This window comes from Loxodonta africana, chromosome 7 (assembly GCF_030014295.1).
Source record: "Loxodonta africana isolate mLoxAfr1 chromosome 7, mLoxAfr1.hap2, whole genome shotgun sequence".
Taxonomy (NCBI): domain Eukaryota; kingdom Metazoa; phylum Chordata; class Mammalia; order Proboscidea; family Elephantidae; genus Loxodonta; species Loxodonta africana.
In genome coordinates this window covers 94,848,913-94,868,795 of record NC_087348.1, presented here as the reverse complement: position 1 = coordinate 94,868,795, position 19,883 = coordinate 94,848,913, and the positions used below count along the sequence as shown (strand labels likewise).

The 19,883-nt window shown below is 39.6% G+C and overlaps 1 protein-coding gene across 1 annotated transcript in view; it reads left to right on the top strand.

Moving 5' to 3' along the window:
• Positions 1-1,640: 1,640 nt before the first annotated feature.
• LOC100660903 (glycerophosphodiester phosphodiesterase domain-containing protein 4-like) overlaps positions 1,641-19,883 on the top strand; it is an 81,523-nt gene continuing 63,280 nt past the window's right edge. Inside the window, exons 1-7 of the mRNA XM_064288734.1 lie at positions 1,641-1,961; positions 4,393-4,452; positions 7,895-7,993; positions 8,065-8,158; positions 9,011-9,088; positions 9,843-9,988; positions 10,204-10,286. Coding sequence (XP_064144804.1) covers positions 1,779-1,961; positions 4,393-4,452; positions 7,895-7,993; positions 8,065-8,158; positions 9,011-9,088; positions 9,843-9,988; positions 10,204-10,286 — 743 coding nt within the window. The 5' untranslated portion in view covers positions 1,641-1,778. The remainder of the gene's footprint in view (positions 1,962-4,392; positions 4,453-7,894; positions 7,994-8,064; positions 8,159-9,010; positions 9,089-9,842; positions 9,989-10,203; positions 10,287-19,883) is intronic.

Sequence of the window (19,883 nt, the reverse complement as noted above, 5' to 3'; positions counted from 1 at the left end):
AGCTTACATCTATAATCTTCCTAATACTATTATCCCATCACTTCTATATTCATATTTTTCTCTTTTCTTGCCTTCTTTGGTATTGAGCATTTTGTATTATTTTATTTTCTTCTCTCTTAACTTGGAAGGTATATGCCCATTTTCTACCCTACCCACTTTATTCTTTTTGTACCCACCCAAAAAATTACAAAGTCTAACATTATCGAAATCTAACGTTAATTAGTATTTTCACTCTCTTTCTGGATAATGCAAGGATCTAGAAACACCTTAGCTCCACTTATCTCCTTTTGTCTAGGCTCTTACCTGGAGGCTTTGGCTGAGAATCTACTTCCAAAATCATTCAAGTTGTTGCCAGAATCCATTTCCTTATGATTGTAGAACTGATGCTTCCATTTTCCTTCTGGTTCTCATCTGGTGGTCATTCTCAGCTTCTAGAGGCCAGCTTCATTCCTTGGCTTATGGTCTCGTCCATCTTTAAAACTAGCAATGATGTGTCGAGTGCTTTTCATACTTCATATTTCTCTGACTTATGCTTTTACTACATGTCTGTGACTTCCTTTGTTGTTTTAAAGACTTCATGTGATTACATTGGGTTTATCCAGGTAATCCAGGTTGATCTCCCTATTTTGAGGTCAGCTAATTAGTAACCTTAATTACATCTGCACAGTCTTTTTTACCTTATGACTAACTACTTGTGACACCAGAGGACAAAGGTCATGGGAGCCAGAATTCTGTGCATGTGTCTCTGTGTATATATATATACGTATATATGCATATATATATATTTTTCCCTTCTCTCCCATTCCCCTCCCATTGAACATAGATGTGTTACCAATAGTTAGCCTTGTATATCAATATTTATTTAAGACAAATAAGCATCACTAATAGTATATTTTTTGGGGAGGGTTAGTGTGTTTTTGTTTGTATGAGGGATAATCACATCGTGTTAGAAGTTAAGGATGATTAAAAGAGATGTCTATGAATGCCAAGTTGACAATGGGTGAACTGTGGTGGTGTACGAATTGGGTCAACTTAGTTAAACTGAAACTGTTATTTCCCAGAATTCCCAGGAATGGTTCCTGTCTTGGGCTAACAGAAGGCCTGGGGACCACAACCTCTAGGGTTCTTTCTTATTTTTAATGTGGTTGTTTTTTCATTGATCTATAGCTTATATATTTAAAATATAATTTCTCCAGGTTTTGTATGGAGATGAAGAAATTTCAACTTATTATCACTCTGCTATCTTGAAATAAAAAGTTTAAATTCTTTGGCATATGTACCTAGACTAAGTATGACATTATTTCTCTTAGCAGATCATTAGTAATTTCCCTCTCATAAAGTACTTCAAGAACAAAAATATTTAGGACTGTTTTTAAAGAGCCAAAATCTCTCCCACAGAACAGAGCAATTAATATGTTGACTGTGATTACAATTCTATAAAAAATATACATGCACATGGATAAGGAAACTGCCAAGATGGAAAGTACTAGTTTTATTAACGGGGTGGTATTTTGGGAAGACGTTTTCCTTTTTTCACGTTCTAGTATTTTTTTTTTTTTTAGTATGTGTATATTATTATATTGTGCTATTAAAGGATATGATTTTTGAATATATATTCTAAGTAACTCTTTTTAAAAATAATCTTACCATTTATACAGACCCCACTAATGTACCCAATTGCCTGCAGGAGAGTGTTCAAAGTCCTCAACTAAATAGCCCCAAACCAAAGATCTTCATAGATCTGTTCCCAAACCTCTTCTTATCTCTCTGGTTCTCCTATGCCTCATTCAGTCCTGTGTTGTCCCATCCCTGGCAAAAACTCTACTGCGTTCTGCTGTGTATTAAGGATTGAAACACATTTTTGCAGGGCCATGTACTTAACTACAGGAATCTGGTTCTACTGGTCCATTGTTTTGTTGTCTCTTGTTGGGATCCTGACTGCCTACACTTCATTGCTGTTGGTGAGTAATGCTTCCCATTTTCCCTGACTGTCTCCATGAGTGGACTCATGAGGTGCTCCTGTCCCTGATATGGTATGCACTTGGTTCTAGTGTCCCCAAAACCGAAGATTTCCCTTGTTTTTAGCAGAGTTTGGTTTTATATCAGCTACTTGAATTTAGGCACAAGAGGTAGAGGGGGAAAAAAGGCTTGTGCTATTAGAGAATGTGCCTTACCAATTTGACCCTTTTAAAGGGTGGCAGAATATCCTCTTTCTATCCCCCCTGTTTCATAGCCTGTCCTATGGTTCACACAGTATTGTAATTTTAGGCACTTGCAGATTCCCATCAGTAATACCTTCACACATGAAACCATCTCATTTCATATTGCATCCCCTGGGAATCAGTCTTTCTGGGCCTTACAAGTTAAATTAGCTAGATTGTTAAATCCCTTCTAATGTGCAAATGCTAGTCACCTAGCCCAAATGAAAAGCACATTAGAGCAAAAGTCTTTAAGCAGTAGTGACCCTGTCTCTTTGCCTGACATAGCAGTGTAGTGTAGTGTGAGAATTTCAAGCCAGGGAAGAGAAAAGGCTGTGGAAATGGGAAGCATATGGGAGGATAACTTTAGGCAATTGGAGTTTTTTAGTACTCACATATACAGAAGGCAGACATCTCTCTCTGAATCTACTGTTCTCTGCCCCTACTGATTTCCTGTTTGACACAGAAGGACCTAACCTCCAAATCAGCCACCATTTGCATTAATTTTTTTCTTTCAACAAAACATGTTGAGTATTACTATGAGTAGAACATTGTGCTAGGTACTGAGAATACAGAGATCAACAAAATATATGTAGTGTCTGTTTCATGCACAATATTTTATGGAAATAGGTATGAGATGTAAAGTGAAACAACCCCTTCCCCTTCACCCAATGAGTTAGATCTAGTAGGGCTCAGTTATGGACAAAAATAATTAACACAAGGTGGAGCATTATAATTGTTATTGGAGAGCCTAAATAGAGTTCTACAGGGGTTCTGAGAAGGAAGAGGTTAGCTTCCAGCCATGGCTATTAAGTAAGACTTCTTGAAGAAGGTGGTACTAGAATAAAATCCTTAAGAGAATGTTGGATGTGGACTACAAATGTTGGAATGGTGAAGAATATTCCAGGCTGAAGGAACATCATGACAAAGGCAGTGAGATAGAAAACTACGGAATAAGTCTAGAAAAGAGAGAATGGTCAGTTCTGTTAGTGTGTAGGACATAATGAAGAATAATGGGGAACAGGACTGAAAAGTAGGCTCGTAACAGACTTTGGAAGACCTGGAATGCAAGATTAAGACATTTGAAATAAATCAGATTTTTATTTTAGGAAAATCGTTCTGGAAGTTGTAGTTTGAGCTTGCAAGCAGAGGGACCAATTAGAAGCTTTTTTTTTTTTTTTAAATAGAGAAAATGCCTGTGAAGGACATGCTCTAAGCCAAACCCTGGCCACTGAATTGCACCATTTTCATAGACAATAAACAAGAAATGGTAAAGTTAGCTTCTCAGGTAGGCGTGAGTGCTAGTTGCCCAGTAAACTAACATATTTTAGCGAACTTTCTATTCTACACTACCACCCTACCTCTTTTTGAATATCTGCAATGGTGACAACATTAAACATGGAGGGAGGCCTGGGTCTATTTCTTGCTCTATCTTTAAGTTGTTTTGTAAGCTTGGTCAAGTTATATAACTTGTATGAGCCTCCGTTTCCTCCTTTCAAATGAGTATTATATAATAAAATGTTTCATAGTATTTGATAAAGAACAAATGAAATCATATATATGATATTTTGATAAAAAGATAAAGGGCCTTACACATTCAAATTATCATTAATATACAAGGCTTCTGAGGAATACTCCAATTTTCAGTTTTCATCTCTGCACTGGCTTGGTAACTAGATAGATGTACGCCAAGTCTAAGTAAGATTTATTGAGTACGTACCAGTGTTCACGGTGGTAGCTGTGGTGGTAATGTTACATACCATTTCCCCAAAAAATAGCTTTTAAAAGACCATTGGAAGGGCTAGCCCCTGACCTGGGTCCTCTGGCAAATTGGTTTGAGTAATGCCAGGAATCAAGTCCAACCCAGGGGAAAAGAATTGGCAGGAACTCACAAAGGGTATTACTGGGGTGATTGTTATAAAATCCTAGAGGAAATAATAATTAATTCTTTCTGGGGAAGCTTCTAAAAGTTAAAAATAGGAGGTAACATTTGACCTGGCTTTGAAGGGTAAGTGGAATGGGGAGAGAGAGCTTTCCAGGTAGAGGAACAACATGGCGAAGTCCCAGAGGCTAAGAAGTGCAGGTATAGCAAGAAGTGACTGTAGTGCCAGACTGTGGAATTTTGAGCTCCAGAACAATGGTTTGAGCAACAACTTGGTAATTTCAAAATTACCTCCTCTTTTCTCTTTTGCAGGTACTTGGATTTTTGTTGGTTTGGGAAGGGAACAAACTATACCTGCACTGGTGCCATAAGGTAGGACATCTGAATCCTCATAGGAGTCCTTAAAACCAGGACTGACTGTGCCTCCCTGGCACTCAGGGTTAGGTACAGAGTCAGTCAGTCTTTTGTTGTTTCCTCTAGAGAGAAGAGATTTACTTACACTATTTTAACTGAAATAATTTCTACTAGATGTAACTGGCTTATTGAAGGAGTTGAACCCAAGACAAATTCAAACTTCATTCTTTCTCACCACTCCCTGTTAAACCCACTCTGTGGCCTTGTTTTTCCCACCCAGAAAAAATCTTAGGCAAGGATCTTAGGAAAGGTCCATTAGTTTTCAATCCTTTTTAGTCATAAGAACATTCTTATTTCAGGCATTGAAAGTTTCAGTTCATTGTAATAACTCAAACTTCAATTTTATTAATCTTAAAATTTCTTCCCTCCCCTATTCAGGCCTGATTCAGGCCTGGAAGCCTATACTGGTGAAGAGGGCATAGGGTCCTCTTCCTCTGGTCATCTCAGTTATTCTGTCTGGACCAGATAAATGCATAGTTCCTAGATCTTTTCCTCATGGGTAGTTTCTGTGTGTCACCTTCTGCTGAAAACCTTGACTTCAACTCGCTTGATGGAGTCAATGCCTGTCTTTCGTCCTAGAATTTCTCTGTAAGGTCCTTTTGACCCTCCCTTTTGTGGGATCCCTTTAAGATGACGCCAGCATGATTTCTTTCAAAGGGTCCATATCTGGTTCCCAGAAAACTGGCAACTTTGTCCACTATCTGTAGACATGCAGCTCATTTCCAAAATAAACCTCCTTTTGTTCTGCCACAGGCAGGAGCAGCTCCAGTCCCAGGCTTTTGCCTTTTTATAGACTTTTCCAAGAGTGGCTCTAATACTATTCCTTGTATTTCCCCAAATCCAGGAACACGTCAAATTCGCTGAGTGGTCCCCTTAAATCTTCTCTTACTCAAATGAGAAGTATGAACTGGAAGTAGAAATTTAAGAGTTGTCAGAATAAGTGAAAATTGAAGTCATGAGATCCTTAAGGAAAGAACGTAGACTGAGAAGTGAATAGATCTTAGTGAGATCACTATTTTAGAATGGGGACATTATGATCAATTAGCCACTACCAATTTATCCAGGGCTTTGAACTGGCTCGTTCCGGTTCAAATCCCTGCTGAGAATTTGCATTTTCACCCCAGATATACTGGGTCAGAATCTACAGCTTAAGAAGATCCCCAGGTGATTCTCCTGTATAATAAATTTTGAGAACCACTGCTCTACTAGTGGTTCTCAGAATTGATCCCTAACCAGCAGTATTAGCGTTGTCTGAAAACTTGTTAAAAATGCAGATTCTCAGCAGGGGTTCGAACCGAAATGAACCAGTTGAAGGCCTGAATTTATTCCAGTTAAAATATTCTGATTACCATTCCGGGCTTGTGCCTCTTATAGAAACCATGCTCACCTTCTCCTGGCAGTTCTGCTGCTTGGCTTTGACTACAGCTGGATCTCATCATCCCCTTGGAAATCAGGGAGCCCAGCATCTCTCACCTTTATTCAGGCCTAGAGGATAGCCATAACAGTGCTTTTTAAGTATACTGGCACTTTCATGGAGTCCTGGTGGCATGGTGGTTGAGAGCCCAGCTGTTAAACAAAAGGTCAGCAATTCAAATCCACCAGCAGCTCCTTGGAAACCCTATGGGGCAGTTCTACTCTGTCCTGTAGGGCACTATGAGTCAGAATTGAGTAGACAGCCATGGTGTATTTTTCAGGGTCTTCTGAGACCTCCCAGAGACCATGATATGGGGTAGGTGAGCTGATCACAGGCGATAGCGTTCCAACATCTTTTTCTCCCTAAATCTTTGGATTTTTTGTTCCATACCAAGACATTGCTATCATCCCAATTTCATTAGGCATAGGCCACTATAGAACCAAGATTGCAGACAATTAGAATGACCCAAAGCTGTTTAACACTTGGATCCTGATATATTGAATCCAGAATCTCTGGTAAATGGAACTTTATCAATAAATTTAGCCTGATCTAAACTTATGTTCTTTTCTCCTGGTCTAGCATCCTACATACATGCTACAGGATTTTTGCCAATGTAAATGAGCAAAATCTTGTTATTCTTTTGTAAGCCTTAATCTCCTGAGGCATTCTGGGATCTAATTGCAGTTTTAAGTCTGACAGCAATGAGAGATGATGGAGGTGGGTTATGAGAACAGTTGGCATCCCCTTGGAAGGTAACTACCTCAGTTGGACCTTCAAGCAAGGAAGGACCAGGCTTACTAGACTTGGGGCATAGACTGTTTCTGTTGGGAAGATAGATTCTGTAGCACTTGGAATTTCAGTGTTAATGCACTCATGATAAACCCAACTAGGAAGAGGTTAGTGACAGACATATAGCCTATTTCCCTTCTACCTAGAGATGTCCAGGGTGGAATGAATGACCTAAATCGAAACTCCCTGTGAACCTGCTAATAACCAGATATCCTGGTAAACACACTAAAGGTATTTGTTAGCCAAAATGTAATGTATAGTCCATATCTATGAAATTTTTTTGGAGGGTATACCTAGTATAACTAGGTTGCTTATTGTAAATCTAAATAAACCTGGACTTTAGAGATTTATGGGGTAGGGGACGTGGCTGGGTGGAGTGATATCATTAATGGTATATGAAGTAGGGATGTTCTGTAACCAAAGTGGCCCCTTCTGTGAGGCAGTGTTTCTGCATATGTTGCTCAGAACACACCTTACATTTCTAGTCCCAAACCAGAATGTATCCTAATGCAGGAGAGGAAAGAACTTTCTTGACAGGATCAGATTTCTCCAAGGGGAAATGCTTCACCTATACCTTATGATTGTGTGTATCCTTTAAATCATTCGCAAACTTTGGCGTTGGGTAAGACCTGTGATTTATGAGTCTGATTTGGCAGCTTTTTTCATCTATTCAACAAATATTTATTCGATGCTTACTATGTGTCGGACAGTCTGCAAGACTCTGAGGATGTAGTAATAATACAAATGCTATCCCTGACTTCACGAACCTTACAGTCTTCTGGAGAAAACATACATTAAAGAGGTAATTACAAAATATTATTTGGTTATAATTATATTGAGTCGTATACAGAAGTGAATATTTGCTACGGCCATCGTTGAGAATGAAAGAGGGACGCCAATCCAGGTTGAGGGTCCGGTTGAGGCTGGAAATGATAAATTAGTAATGTCCTCAGACCATACGGCTGTGTAATATTTTCTAGCCACGCCACACAATGTACTTGGGATCAGAGAAAGTGAATGATTGGATCCATCCAATATTGAGGGTTTGCAGGAAGGTTAAATTAAAAGAATGAGGAGTGAGGACTCTGCTGTTGTTGGGAACACACATACAATCCCCAAGGTCAGTTCTGGTTCCAGCTTAGTGCCTGGAAGTCAGGAGATTCTTTCTGTTTCCCAAGATCCTTTCTGTTTCCTCAGATCCTGATTCTGCTAGTGACAGCACTATCCATCACTTTGTTGTGGGTTTTATGCAAATTATGGAGAGACAAGTGGCTGATACTTGGGCTGTCTCTGAAGGTAAGCATCATCCTGCAGTTCTAGCACTGTCTGTCCAGGTGTATCCAGCCTGATTTCTGGCTTTCTCCCAGATCTTTGCTCCCTACTGGCATCTGGCCTGCATAACTTTGATGATTATCCTTTCATGGCCTGTGTCCTACTACTTGGTCCAGTTGGAAGGAGAAGGTATGTCATTTTGGCAGACCCTTGCCTGACCCATTCAGCTCTGGCTTTAGCTGATGTACTGCACTCAGTGAAACAGAGCCTTGGTAGCTAGCCAACCCTATGGCTCTTTGAAAGTAGTTTAGCTCATTACTCAGGCGTGTTCCTTGTGTTCTCACTCCCTGCTGTAAATGGCCTGTGTCATAGTATTTATTTCCCTGACCAAATAGGTCTTCTAAAGAGGGATTCTTCTTCTAGAAAAATAAGATTGTTTTGTATGTTGTTACACATTGACTGTCCGGGAATGGTGGGGTGGGGGCAGTGGGACCATTTTAATTTTATTTGACCAGAGTACTGATAAGAGTCACAGTACTTTCAGTTTGGTTTAGAAAATATTACTAGTTTTAATGAATTTTTATGAGACCCATAGGTCCCTGGTTACCTCCCAGAAACTCAAAGCAGGCCCCTGTGAATCCCTGTCTGTCACACCTGGGGACTCACAGCAGGAGTAAAGATTTTTAGTTCTGTCACTGGTTTTCTCTCAATCTTTGCCCTGGTATAATGGAAACAAAAGGGAATCAGCTGTACACTTAATTGCTCTGAGAATAGAGTTATCTCTTACTACTCCTACTGAGGAACCAGTAGACTCTTTTCTCTAAGCCTCCCTGTTTACCATTGTTTTAGTATAGGGTATTTGCTTCCTGATTTGTAGAAGGATACAGGCAAGAGCCAGACTGAATTGATAGCGATGCCATTGTACATATGTATGTTTGTATATATGTCTGTGGAGGATGAATTTTAGAAGATGTTTCTGGGGCAAGAACTTAAAGGTGACAATAATGAATGGGTTTTTTTTTTTGACTTCCTAAATTTTAGCTAGGTCCAGAAGATCCATGATGCCATATTATGAGAGAGAAAAAACCGAGAGATGTCATATACTCACAAGGTTGAAAGGTTAGAGCTGGAGACCTAGATTTGAAAGTCAATGAAGCATAGGTGGTAACTTAAAATGTCCTCAAAAGTCTAAAAGGTGAAGTGTTGGAGAATGACCAGTGATAATGGGCTGTGGACAGGGTGTGTGTGTGTGCAAGAGGGATAGAGAGAGAAAAACAAGTAATATTTATTGAGTACCTGTTTTGAGTCAAAAAAGTCATAACAAGTCTGTGAGGCAGATGTTAGTAGTGGAATAGCCCCATTTTATATAAGAAAATGAAGACCCAGAGAGGTTAAGCAACAGTTAGAAAGTGGCAGAGCCTGGCTTTGATCCCAGGTTTCTGTCAGCTAGTACCCTTCCATTATACCACACTGCCTTCAAATATAGGGACATGTTAGGTTGATCTTTACAGGCTTTAGGGCTTTCTCGAAATCAGCCAAGCTCCTCCTCCTGAGAAGCTAATCCTTAACATTCCCTCTGCTTCCTTCCCTTTGTACCCCTGCACAATTCATTCCCCTGTCAGTTTCCAGTTCCAGTAATGCTGCCTTAACATAATGCCGTATTTTTGGACAGTCTTGTACTTTCACATGCAAATCACTGAAAGTAGGTGGGGATGTGACAGAAGTAGAGTAAATTAGCCAATCCACAGAGTCAGTGAAACCGATGGGCTGGGTATTTACTCAGACTGCTGCTTTGGGATAGTCAGTTGCTTGGGATGGGTCTTCATCTCCCTTTTCTTCTTTTCTCTCTTCCCCTTTCTTCCAACTTTTTCAGCTCTACAAATAGTTGTTGGACTGCCTTTTGTTATTGTCCTTTTGTTTCTCTACGTGATGCCACTGGGGATTCATTCTCCCTGCATCCAAGATAAGGAGAAGTTAGGCCCCAAGCCCAACTTCTTTGGACATAGAGGTGCCCCCATGGTAGGTCTGACCATGGTGAACAAGGGTGAGTACAGGTGTGCATGGGGTGAATAGGTGAGAGAAAGTGAGCTCAAAACCATAGGGGTCCCTGGGGAGGAAATGGGTTGGCTTGAGATGATAAGAATAAGGAATTAATTGTTGAAGTTGGCCTCAAACCCAGATCACCAGACTCCCAGTCTATTTCTCTTGACTGTCATTTATCTTTTCTTTCATAGTCCGGGCCTGAGAACACCATGATGTCTTTTGAGAAAGCTATTGAACATGGAGCCTATGGACTAGAGTCTGACGTACATATAAGGTAAGAAAGCAGGATCAGGGATGGAGGTGGAAGCAGGAGAAGATAAGGCCAATTCTATGGAAGAGGACCAATCTGACCCAAGGAGTAGAGGGGGAAGCCCTGCAGAGTTTCTCCTGTACCCATGGTGTATATGCAGATACCACACATATGAACCATGTCCCCCTTACAAACCACACGTCTGTACCCCTACATTCTCAATCTAGGCAAAAATGGAATAAAAGGCAAACATCCTTCCACACACACCACAAATCGTACACACACTCTGCATTTCCCATGCATAATTCAAATTTATCTCCATGGCAAACCGTATACTATATACCAACACTCAACAATTTATTTAACTAACATTCACTGAGCATCTACTATATTGCAGGCTTTCTTCAGAGTGCTGAGGAAATGCAAATAAGTAAGATACAGTCCTATCTAAGAGATGTTCCCAACCCAGTGAAGGAAACGTGGCATATTTACAAATAACCACAGTATAAGACCATTTGCAGTAAGTGCTTTCAAGAGAAGAATAAGGCAAGTGCCATGGAACCTCAGTGAAGGAAAAGGTTGCCTCCTATTGTGTGATTTAAAAAAAGTACCCTGTGCTCTAGGTTGTGATTGGGTTGGGATTTGAAGGAAAAATAGTATTTTATCGAGCAGAGTTGGGGAAAAGAGACATTCCAGGCAGAGGCATCAGCTTATTCAAAGGAATTTAAATGAGAAATAGTAAGTTTGTAGGTATGTGAGCTAACTTGCATGGATGCCAAAAGTGATGTGCTTTGTGGGCTGGAGAGGGCTATGTGAGGAGAGGTGTGACTGAGTGTAGGCCTGACTGAGACTGGACCATGCAGAGCCCGGAATGTGTAATGAGCAGCCATGGGGGGTTTTAGAGGAGAAATGACCTTATTGGAGATGTGTTTTAGAAGGATTCATCTGAAAGTCTGTAACAAAGACTTGCCAGAGAGATGAGTAAAATGACTGTAGCAACGGTCCAAGGAGAGACAAAGGAAGACTTGGATCAGAGCAAGAGCAGGGATAAAAAGACATGCTTCTCAGTAAAATTGACAAAGCTGGGCAGCTGAGGAAGTGGGAAGTCTGGGGCCATCTCTAGCGTGGATATAGTAGTGTATGTGGTATGTATAAAGCCTCTTCACGGCCATCGTGTGAGGCAAGCAGAACAGAAATTAACATTCTGTTTCACAGATAGAGGAAACTGTGGTTTGAACCTGGGTCCCAAGAAGTAAAGTGTATTGCTCAGGTCATATGGCTATAATGTACATGATACAGCCCGAATTAGAACTAGATTTCATGACCTCAGACCAGGGTTCTTGACATTACCCAAAAGTGACAACCCTTCCATGCAGAATATTTTGAGTCAGGATAAAAACTGGATGTTCAAGCAGAGCTGCTGGTGTCACTGGTGAACAAATGTCTAGTGGTCATGGGCATAATGTGGCAAGGGTGCTGGGCCAATGAGCTCCTGACGCCTTGTTTTTCTCTCCTCACTTACTACTGTAATTTCAAATTTAATGTAGATTATCCTTTCAACCCTTCTGTTTTTTTGCTTGCTGACATTTTTTTTTCCAGTGATCTTCTCCTCTGTGTACCTCCACTATCTGCATTCGACTGTGTGGATCGTAACAAATTATGGATAACATTGCGAAGAATGGGAACTCCAGAACACTTAATTGTGCTTCTGAGGAACCTTTACATAGATCAAGACGCAGTTGTTCGGACAGAACAAGGTGATACTGATTGGTTTAAAGTCAGGAAAGGTATGCATCAGGGTTGTATTCTTTTACCATACCTATTCAGTCTGTATGCTGAGCAAATAATAATGAGAAGCTGGACTACATGAAGAAGAATGGGGCATCAGGATTGGAGGAAGACTCGTTAATAACCTGAGTCATGCAGATGACACAACCTTGCTTACTGAAAGTGAAGAGGACTTGAAGCACTTACTAATGAAGATCAAAGCCCACAGCCTTCAGTATGGATTGCACCTCAACATAAAGAAAACAAAAATCCTCACAACTGGACCAATGAGCAACATCATGATAAACGGAGAAAAGATTGAAGTTGTCAAGGATTTCATTTTACTTGGATCCACAATCAGGAGCTGTGGAAGCAGCAGTCAAGAAATCAAAAGACACATTGCATTGGGTATATCTCCTGCAAAGGATCTCTTTAAAGTGTTGAAGAGCAAAGATGTCACCTTGAAGACTAAGATGCACCTGACCCAAGCCGTGGTATTTTCAATAGCATCATAGGCATGTGAAAGCTGAATAATGAATAAGGAAGACCAAAGTGGAATTCATGCCTTTGAATTGTGGTGTTGGCGAAGAGTATTGAGTATTCCATGGACTGCCAGAAGAGCGAATAAATCTGTCTTGGAAGAAATACAACCAGAATGCTCCTTAGAAGCGAGGATGGCGAGACTGTGTCTTACATACTTTGCACATGTTTTCAGGAGGGATCAGTCCCAGGAGAAGGACATCATGCTTGGCAGAGTACAGGGTCAACAGAAAAGGGGAAGACGCGCAACGAGGTGGATTGACACAGTGGCTGCAACAATGAGCTGTGCATAACAATGTTTGTAAGGATTGCTCAGAACTGGGCAGTGTTTTGTTCTGTTGTGTATAGCGTTGCTATGAGTCAGAACCGACAGGAGGGCACCTAACAACAACAACTGTCTTATTCTTTCTCCTTTGTATATGACTTTTTGTTTTTGTTGAGCTGTTCTCAGGATTTTTCTTTGTCTTTGGTTTTAGTGAGCTTGGTTATGATATGCCTTGGGATTTTCTTTTGGGGTCTCTCCTATGTGGGGTTTCTTGACCTTCCTGAATGGTCATCTTTTCACCTTTCATGATATTAGGAAAGTTTTCTCTCAGCAATTCCTCAATGACCCTCTCTGTGTTTTCCATTTTCTCCCCTATTCTGGAACTCCGATCACTCGCAAATTTTTGCTTTTGATTTTAGCCGACATAATTCTCAGGGTTTCTTCATTTTTCATCATTCTTTTTTCTAATTTTTCCTCAGATTTGTATCCAAGTGTTTGTCTCCAATTTTGCTGATTCTGTCTTCTATCGTTTCAGACCTGCTTCTCAGCCCTTTTGTGACACTGTCCATTTGTGAAATTCCCGTTATTTATCTTTTGGATTTCTAATTTTTTTTTTTGTATGATTTCTAGTTGTGAATATATTGGCATTTTGTTTCTGTATTATTTTCCTGAATTCTTCCATTTCTTTGTCTGCCTTTTCCATGAATTTGCCTGTTTTTTTCCTTATTTTTGTCTGTTCTCCACTTCAACTCTTAGATAGCCTGTATATTAGAGATTTGAATTCCCTGTCAGGTAGTTCTAGTGACTTTTCTTCTGCTGTGAAGTTATCTGGTGCTTTATTTTGGATGCCTTTGGAATCATCCTGTCCTTTTTTTCATTTTTTATATTTTGATATTGTCTGCTGTCTTCGGATATTCAGTAGTTAATTTCTTTATTTATTGATTGTAGACCTGTTTGTTTACTCCTGCAGTTTTGTTTTATTGAATTATAAATTGAGCAGGCGGGCTGTGCGTTCTTTGTTGTTTGCTCGTTTGTGGTCACAGTACTTTTCACTTCCTTGTCCAGTGGGCAGGGCCAGTCACTCAGCTATGGTGCAGCAGGGCAGGTCCAGCCAAAGGGGAAGGGCTGGAGTGGGTTGTTTGTGGCACATATTAGGGCCGACAACGGGGGTCAGGATTCAGCGCTTGGCAGGTTTCGGTAGGCCGTATCTGTACTGCTCGGGGGTGTGATGTTCAGTGCATGGTGCAGGTAGGCAGGAAGGAGGGGGGAGGTTGTGGTGTGTGGAGCTTATATGGGTATGGGAAAGACAAGAGAGAGGAGAGAGAAGCAGGAGCCTAAAAAATAAAAAATAAAATAACACCAAAAAAAGAGTGCTAGGGGAGTTTGCCACTGGAGTGGAGAGATGAGAAACCCAGAAATGGAGAAAAAAAAAAAAGGAAAAAACAGGGAAAAAAGAAAAAAAATAACTAGATAAAAACTTGAAAGAGAGAAAAAAGAAAATCCCCAGTGGTCCCACAGGTGCAGCTGAAAAAACCGGGGAAGTGGCTCCCAGACTGTGCAATATAGCTTGGCTAGAGCGGGTATAGATGTCACACAGAGCCAGGTATGTAGGAGACAGGAAGAGAAGGTAAGTATAGAGATGGGAGAATTGAGAAATGAGAGTGACAGAAAGGAAGAAAGAAAGAAAAAAGAAGTGCCCCAAAGGATCCCATCTACGCAGCTGCACAGATTGCGGGAGTGGCTCCTAATGCGTGCAGTGTAGCCTGGCTGGAAGAGGCTCCCAAGCTATGAAAAAACAAACAAACAAATAAAACAGAACAAAAGAAAGCAAAAAAAAAAAAAAAGCCTCGGGGATCCCAGCAGCGTGGTGTTGCGTCCTGGGGGAGTGGTTCCCCAGTCGAGTGGTGCTTCACAGGCTTTCAAGAGGAAGCAGAGATGTCACAGGGATTCAGGTGTTCAGGAGAAAGGAGGGGGAGGTGGTGGGAGGCACAGAAGAAACAAAAAGAAATTGAAAAAAAGCAACAGCAGCAACAAGTGGCACTCAGGTAGCCATCCAGTGTGGGTGGGGTGAATCCAAGCAGCCCAGGGCCAAAGCAGTTCCCTCAGGGCCAGGAGACTGCAGCTGGTGGGAAGCAGAGGAGGCTGAGGGCAGGGGAGGTAAAAAGGGTGGGAAGTTAGAAAAGCATATATCGCTGGTTACCAGGTGCTCTTTCACCTGCTGGGAACTTCACGAAGCTGCTTTCTCATACTCCCTGTACACTGATCTCTGATGTGGGTGGGGCAAATCCAGGCAGCATGGATGCCGCACTTCCCAGCCCACGGAGCCACTGCCAGCCAGGAGGCACGGAGGTAGAACAGCGGGGAGAATATGGGGGATGGGAAACATATATCACTGGTTACTGGGTGCTCCGTCTCCTGCTGTGAGCTCCGTGAAGCTGTTTTCCTGTGCTCCCTGGATGCTTATCTCCAGCAGGAGTCCGATATGGTGAATCCGTGCTGCATTACCTGATAGGGGACCACCGCACATATTTCTCCTTGCTCTCCATCCTTTGCCAGTTTATTATTCCCTTCAGTGCTTGGCTGAGTTCTTTTTCTCTTAATTTGACACTTAGGGTTCCAGGACTGACGTTGGTCTCGTTTTGCTTAGTTTTTCGGGTCTTTGCTGTGCAGGGACAGCGTGGTGTTTCTGTCTGTGGCACCATGTTGGCTGGAAGTCTGATAAGGTATTTTGATAAAATTTTTTTTGATTTTCATGGGGTCTCATTTGTTTATTTTGTCTTTCAATGTTTGTGCTTTTGTTATTATATTAGAAAATCCCTTGTTAAAAGCTAGGCCTAACAACATTGTCCCTGCATTTCCTCCTAAGAATTTTATGGTTTTACTTTTTACCTTTAGGTCCTTCATCCATTTTTAATTTGTTTTTGTATATGATGTGAGGCATTGATCCTGTTTCATTTTTCTGCATGTGGAAATCCAATTTTCCCAGCACCATTTACTGAAGAAGCTATTCTTTCCCTGTCAAATGGACTTAAAAATACCCTTACCAAAAATCAGTTGACCTTATACATGCAGGTTTATTTCTAGATTCTCAGTTCTATTCTAGTGGTCTATAAGTCTATTGTTATTTGTCTCTATGCTATTTTGATTACTGTAGCTGTGTAATATGTTTTAAAATAAGGAAGTGTGAGTCTCCTACTTTGTTCTTCCTTTTGAAAATTGCTTTAGCTATTGATGTCCTCTTGCCATTCCATATGAGGTTGAGGATTGGTTTTTCCATTCCTATGAAGATGACTATTAGGATTTTGACTGGGATTGTATTGAATCTGTAGATCACTTTAAGTAGTACTGACATCTTAACAATATTAAGTTTTCCAATCCATAAATATGGAACATTTTTCCATTTATTTAAGTATTCTTTAATATTTCCAACAGTGTTTTATAATTTTCATTGTATAAGTCCTTCATATCCCTGGTTAAATTTATTCCTAGGTAGTTTATTTTCTCAGATGCTATTGTAAATTGAATTGTTTCTGTAATTTTCTTTTCATATCTCTCATTGCTGGTGTATTAGAAACACAGTTGATTTTTGTTTGTTGATCTTGTACCCTGCAACTTTGCTAAATTTCTCTATTATATATCTAGAATTTTTCTTGTGGACTCTTGGATTTTCCATATTCAGGATCATGTCATCCACAAATAGAGATAATTTTGCTTCTTTCCCGATCTAGATACCTTTTACTTCTTTTTCTTCTTTTATTGAGCTGTCTAGGACTTCTAATGCAATGTTGAATAGAAGCAGTGAGAGCGGACACCCTTGTCTTGTTCCCAATTTCAGAAGAAAAGCTCTCAGTCTTTTTCCATTAAGTATAATGTTAGCTGTTGGCTTTTCGTATATGCCCTGAATCATATTGAAAGATTTCCCTTCTATTCCAATCTTCTTGAGGTTTTCATCAAGAAATAGTAGTAGATTTTATCAAATGCTTTTCTGCATCTGTAGAGATGATCAATCATGTTTTTCTTTTCCTTTGTTCTATTGATGTATGGGGTATTATGTTGATTGATTTTCTAATGTTAAACTATCCTTGTATTCCTGGAATAAATCCCATTTGGTCATGATGCATGAATCTTTTAATATGCTGTTGAATTCTGTTTGTTAGTATATTGTTGAGGATTTTTGCATCTATATTCATAAGGGATATTAGCCTCCAGTTTTCTTGTAGTGTGTTTATCTGATTTTGGTATCAGGCTTATGTTTGCTTCATAGAGTGAATTAGGGTGTATTCCTGCCTTATCTATCTTTTGGAAGAGTTTAATCAGGACTGGTGTCAGTTCTTCAGCCTGTTGCTGTATTGAGCCTCATAACACATTGTTACTAATTTTTTCTTCAAACAATTATCTTTTTAAGCAATTAAAAAATGGGAATTTTTAAAAATATTTATCTACATATTTATCATAACCTGCAGTCTTCATTCTTTTGTGTAGATCCAAGTTTTCAATTGATATAATTTTCACTTTGCCTAAGTAATTCTTTAAATATTTCCTATAGAGCAGGTCTACTAGAAATGGATATTAGTGCCTTTTGTTTGTCTGAAATATTTTCATTTCACCATTATTTTTGAAGAATATTTTTACTGAATGTAGAATTCTAAGCTATCAGCTTTTTCTTTCAGCATTCGAATATGTTGTTTTATTGTTTTTTTGACTTACATATTTTCTAATGAGTAATCTGTAACAGGAAACCCTGGTGACGTTGTGGTTAAGTGCTACTGCTGTTAACCAAAAGTTCGACAGTTCAGATCCACCAGGTGCTCCTTGAAAACTCTATGGGGCAGTTCTACTCTGTCCTATAGGGTCACTATGAATCGGAATTGACTTGATGGCAACGGGTTTGGTTTTTTTTTTTTAAAGCTGTAATAATGATTATCTTTATTCCACTGTGATAATGATAATGTTTATACCAGTGTGTACATATGTCTGTTTTTTCTCTGGCTTCTTTTTAAGAGTTTCTTTTGTCACTGATTCCTTACCAGTTTGATTATGGTGATCCTTAATATGCTGTGTGTGTGTTTGTACACTTGTATTTATTCTGTTTAGAATTTGTTGAGATTTTTGGATCTGTTGATGCATAATGGTCATCAAATTTTGAAAAATTTTAACTTTTATTTCTTCAAATATTTTTTGTGCTTCACCTCTCATTTTAGGATTCCAGTTACGCATATGTATTTCTGCTTGATTTGTCTCACAGGCCACATCGATATGCTGTTCTTTTTGTTTCAGTCTTTTTTCTCTGTATGCTACAGCTTGGAGAGATTGTATTGCAGCATCTTCAGATTCACCAGTCTTTGCATTATCTGTTGGTAATTTCATCCAGTGAAAAAATTTTTTTGTTGCTATATTTTTCACCTCTATGATTCCTATTTTTAAAAATGTATTTTCCATTTATTTCCTCGTATGGTTATTTGCTTTACATTTATTATTTATATATTTTTTTATATTATTTAATATCCTTGTCTACTATCATCTCTTTCATTTTTGAGTTTTCTCTGTTGAGTAGTTTCTGCTATTATGGGTCAGTCACCTTTTATTTTTTTTGCTGCTTTGCATGTCTAAGTTTTGGTTACATACTGGACATTTTGATTTTACATTGCTGGGTGCTATTTTGTTGTATTCCTTTAAAGGATGTTGGACTTTTTTCTAGGAGGCAGAAACATTTGACTTCTTAGATGTTTGTTTTCAAGCTCTTTTATGATGACTCTAAATCTAAATTATTCTAGATGTCAATTAGCCCCATTTCTAAGGTGTGGTCCTCTGGAGTGTCTAATGAATATCCCAAGGTGCCTCCACTCTTCTTTTTACTCTTCCTAGAAGGAACTTGAATGATTAACACCCGTGTTGGCTCTGAAAACTGTTTGGTTTAGATCTTTCTGGTACTTTTTCTTTTCTTGCCAAGTTGTTCTTGCCAAGCTTTATAGAGTTTTACCCTACATGTATACAGATTGGTATTAGGCCATAGACTCAAGGGACTTCTGTGAAGATTTCTGGAACTCTTTCTTTCCAATTTCTGTGGGGATCTGGCTCACAAATTCCAGCTGCCTTGGCCTTTCTTTACTTTGATTTCTTTCTCCTCATTTTAGGTTTTCTGTGTGCCACAGTCACTTGCAGTAAGAAAGTCTGAGTATTGGTAGGGATTATCATATTTATTTTTTCTCAGAGAACATAATACTGTGCTCCCTGTTGTCCACTGACTGAAAAGAGTTATTTCCTTTATTTTGTCTAGTTTTCCAGTTGTTCATGGCTAGAGGGTAACTACCAAACCTGTTACTCTGTCGTGGCCATTGTACAAGTTCTCTTCATAGATACTCTATTGAGAAGGCAAGAGAGTTTTTTTTTTTTTTTTTTTTTTAAATAGAAACAGAGATTCCCCAATGCAAATAGCAAATAGCAGGACCAGAAACTTGTCTAGTGATACCATATGATGTGAGAGTTCTAGACCTAGGGCAGGTGCCTAGACAGGGAAAGAGTCAGAAAGACACAAAGATTATGTGGACACCTGCTTACTATGGTCCTGGGGACCTCAGGACTCACACTTTCACTCACCCTACTCTCAGGTCACTACTATACCTGCTACTTTCCTGGCACTGGAATTACCCTGAATAGAGAATCTGCTCTTTCACCATCACTAATATGATTTTTATACATCATGAAAAAATATTGATACCTAGGGCAGGAAAATATTGACATCAAAGTATAAATGACTCTTACTTAGTGCTTTACTGAGGTTTGTGAGGGAGGAAAGACCCTAATAAGACTTGTGAAGTTGATACGCTTTCAAAGATCCTCTCTACCAAGAGGAAAACCTGATGGCATAGTGGTTAAGAGGCATGGCTGCTAACCAAAAGGTTCTCAGTTTAAATCCCTGAGGCGCTCCTTGGAAATCATACAGGGGGAGTTCTGCTCTGTCATATGGGGTTGCTATGAGTCAGAATCCACTTGATGGCAGTGGGTTTGTTTTTTTTTTCTCTACCAAGATAGCTGTATTCAACTTACCT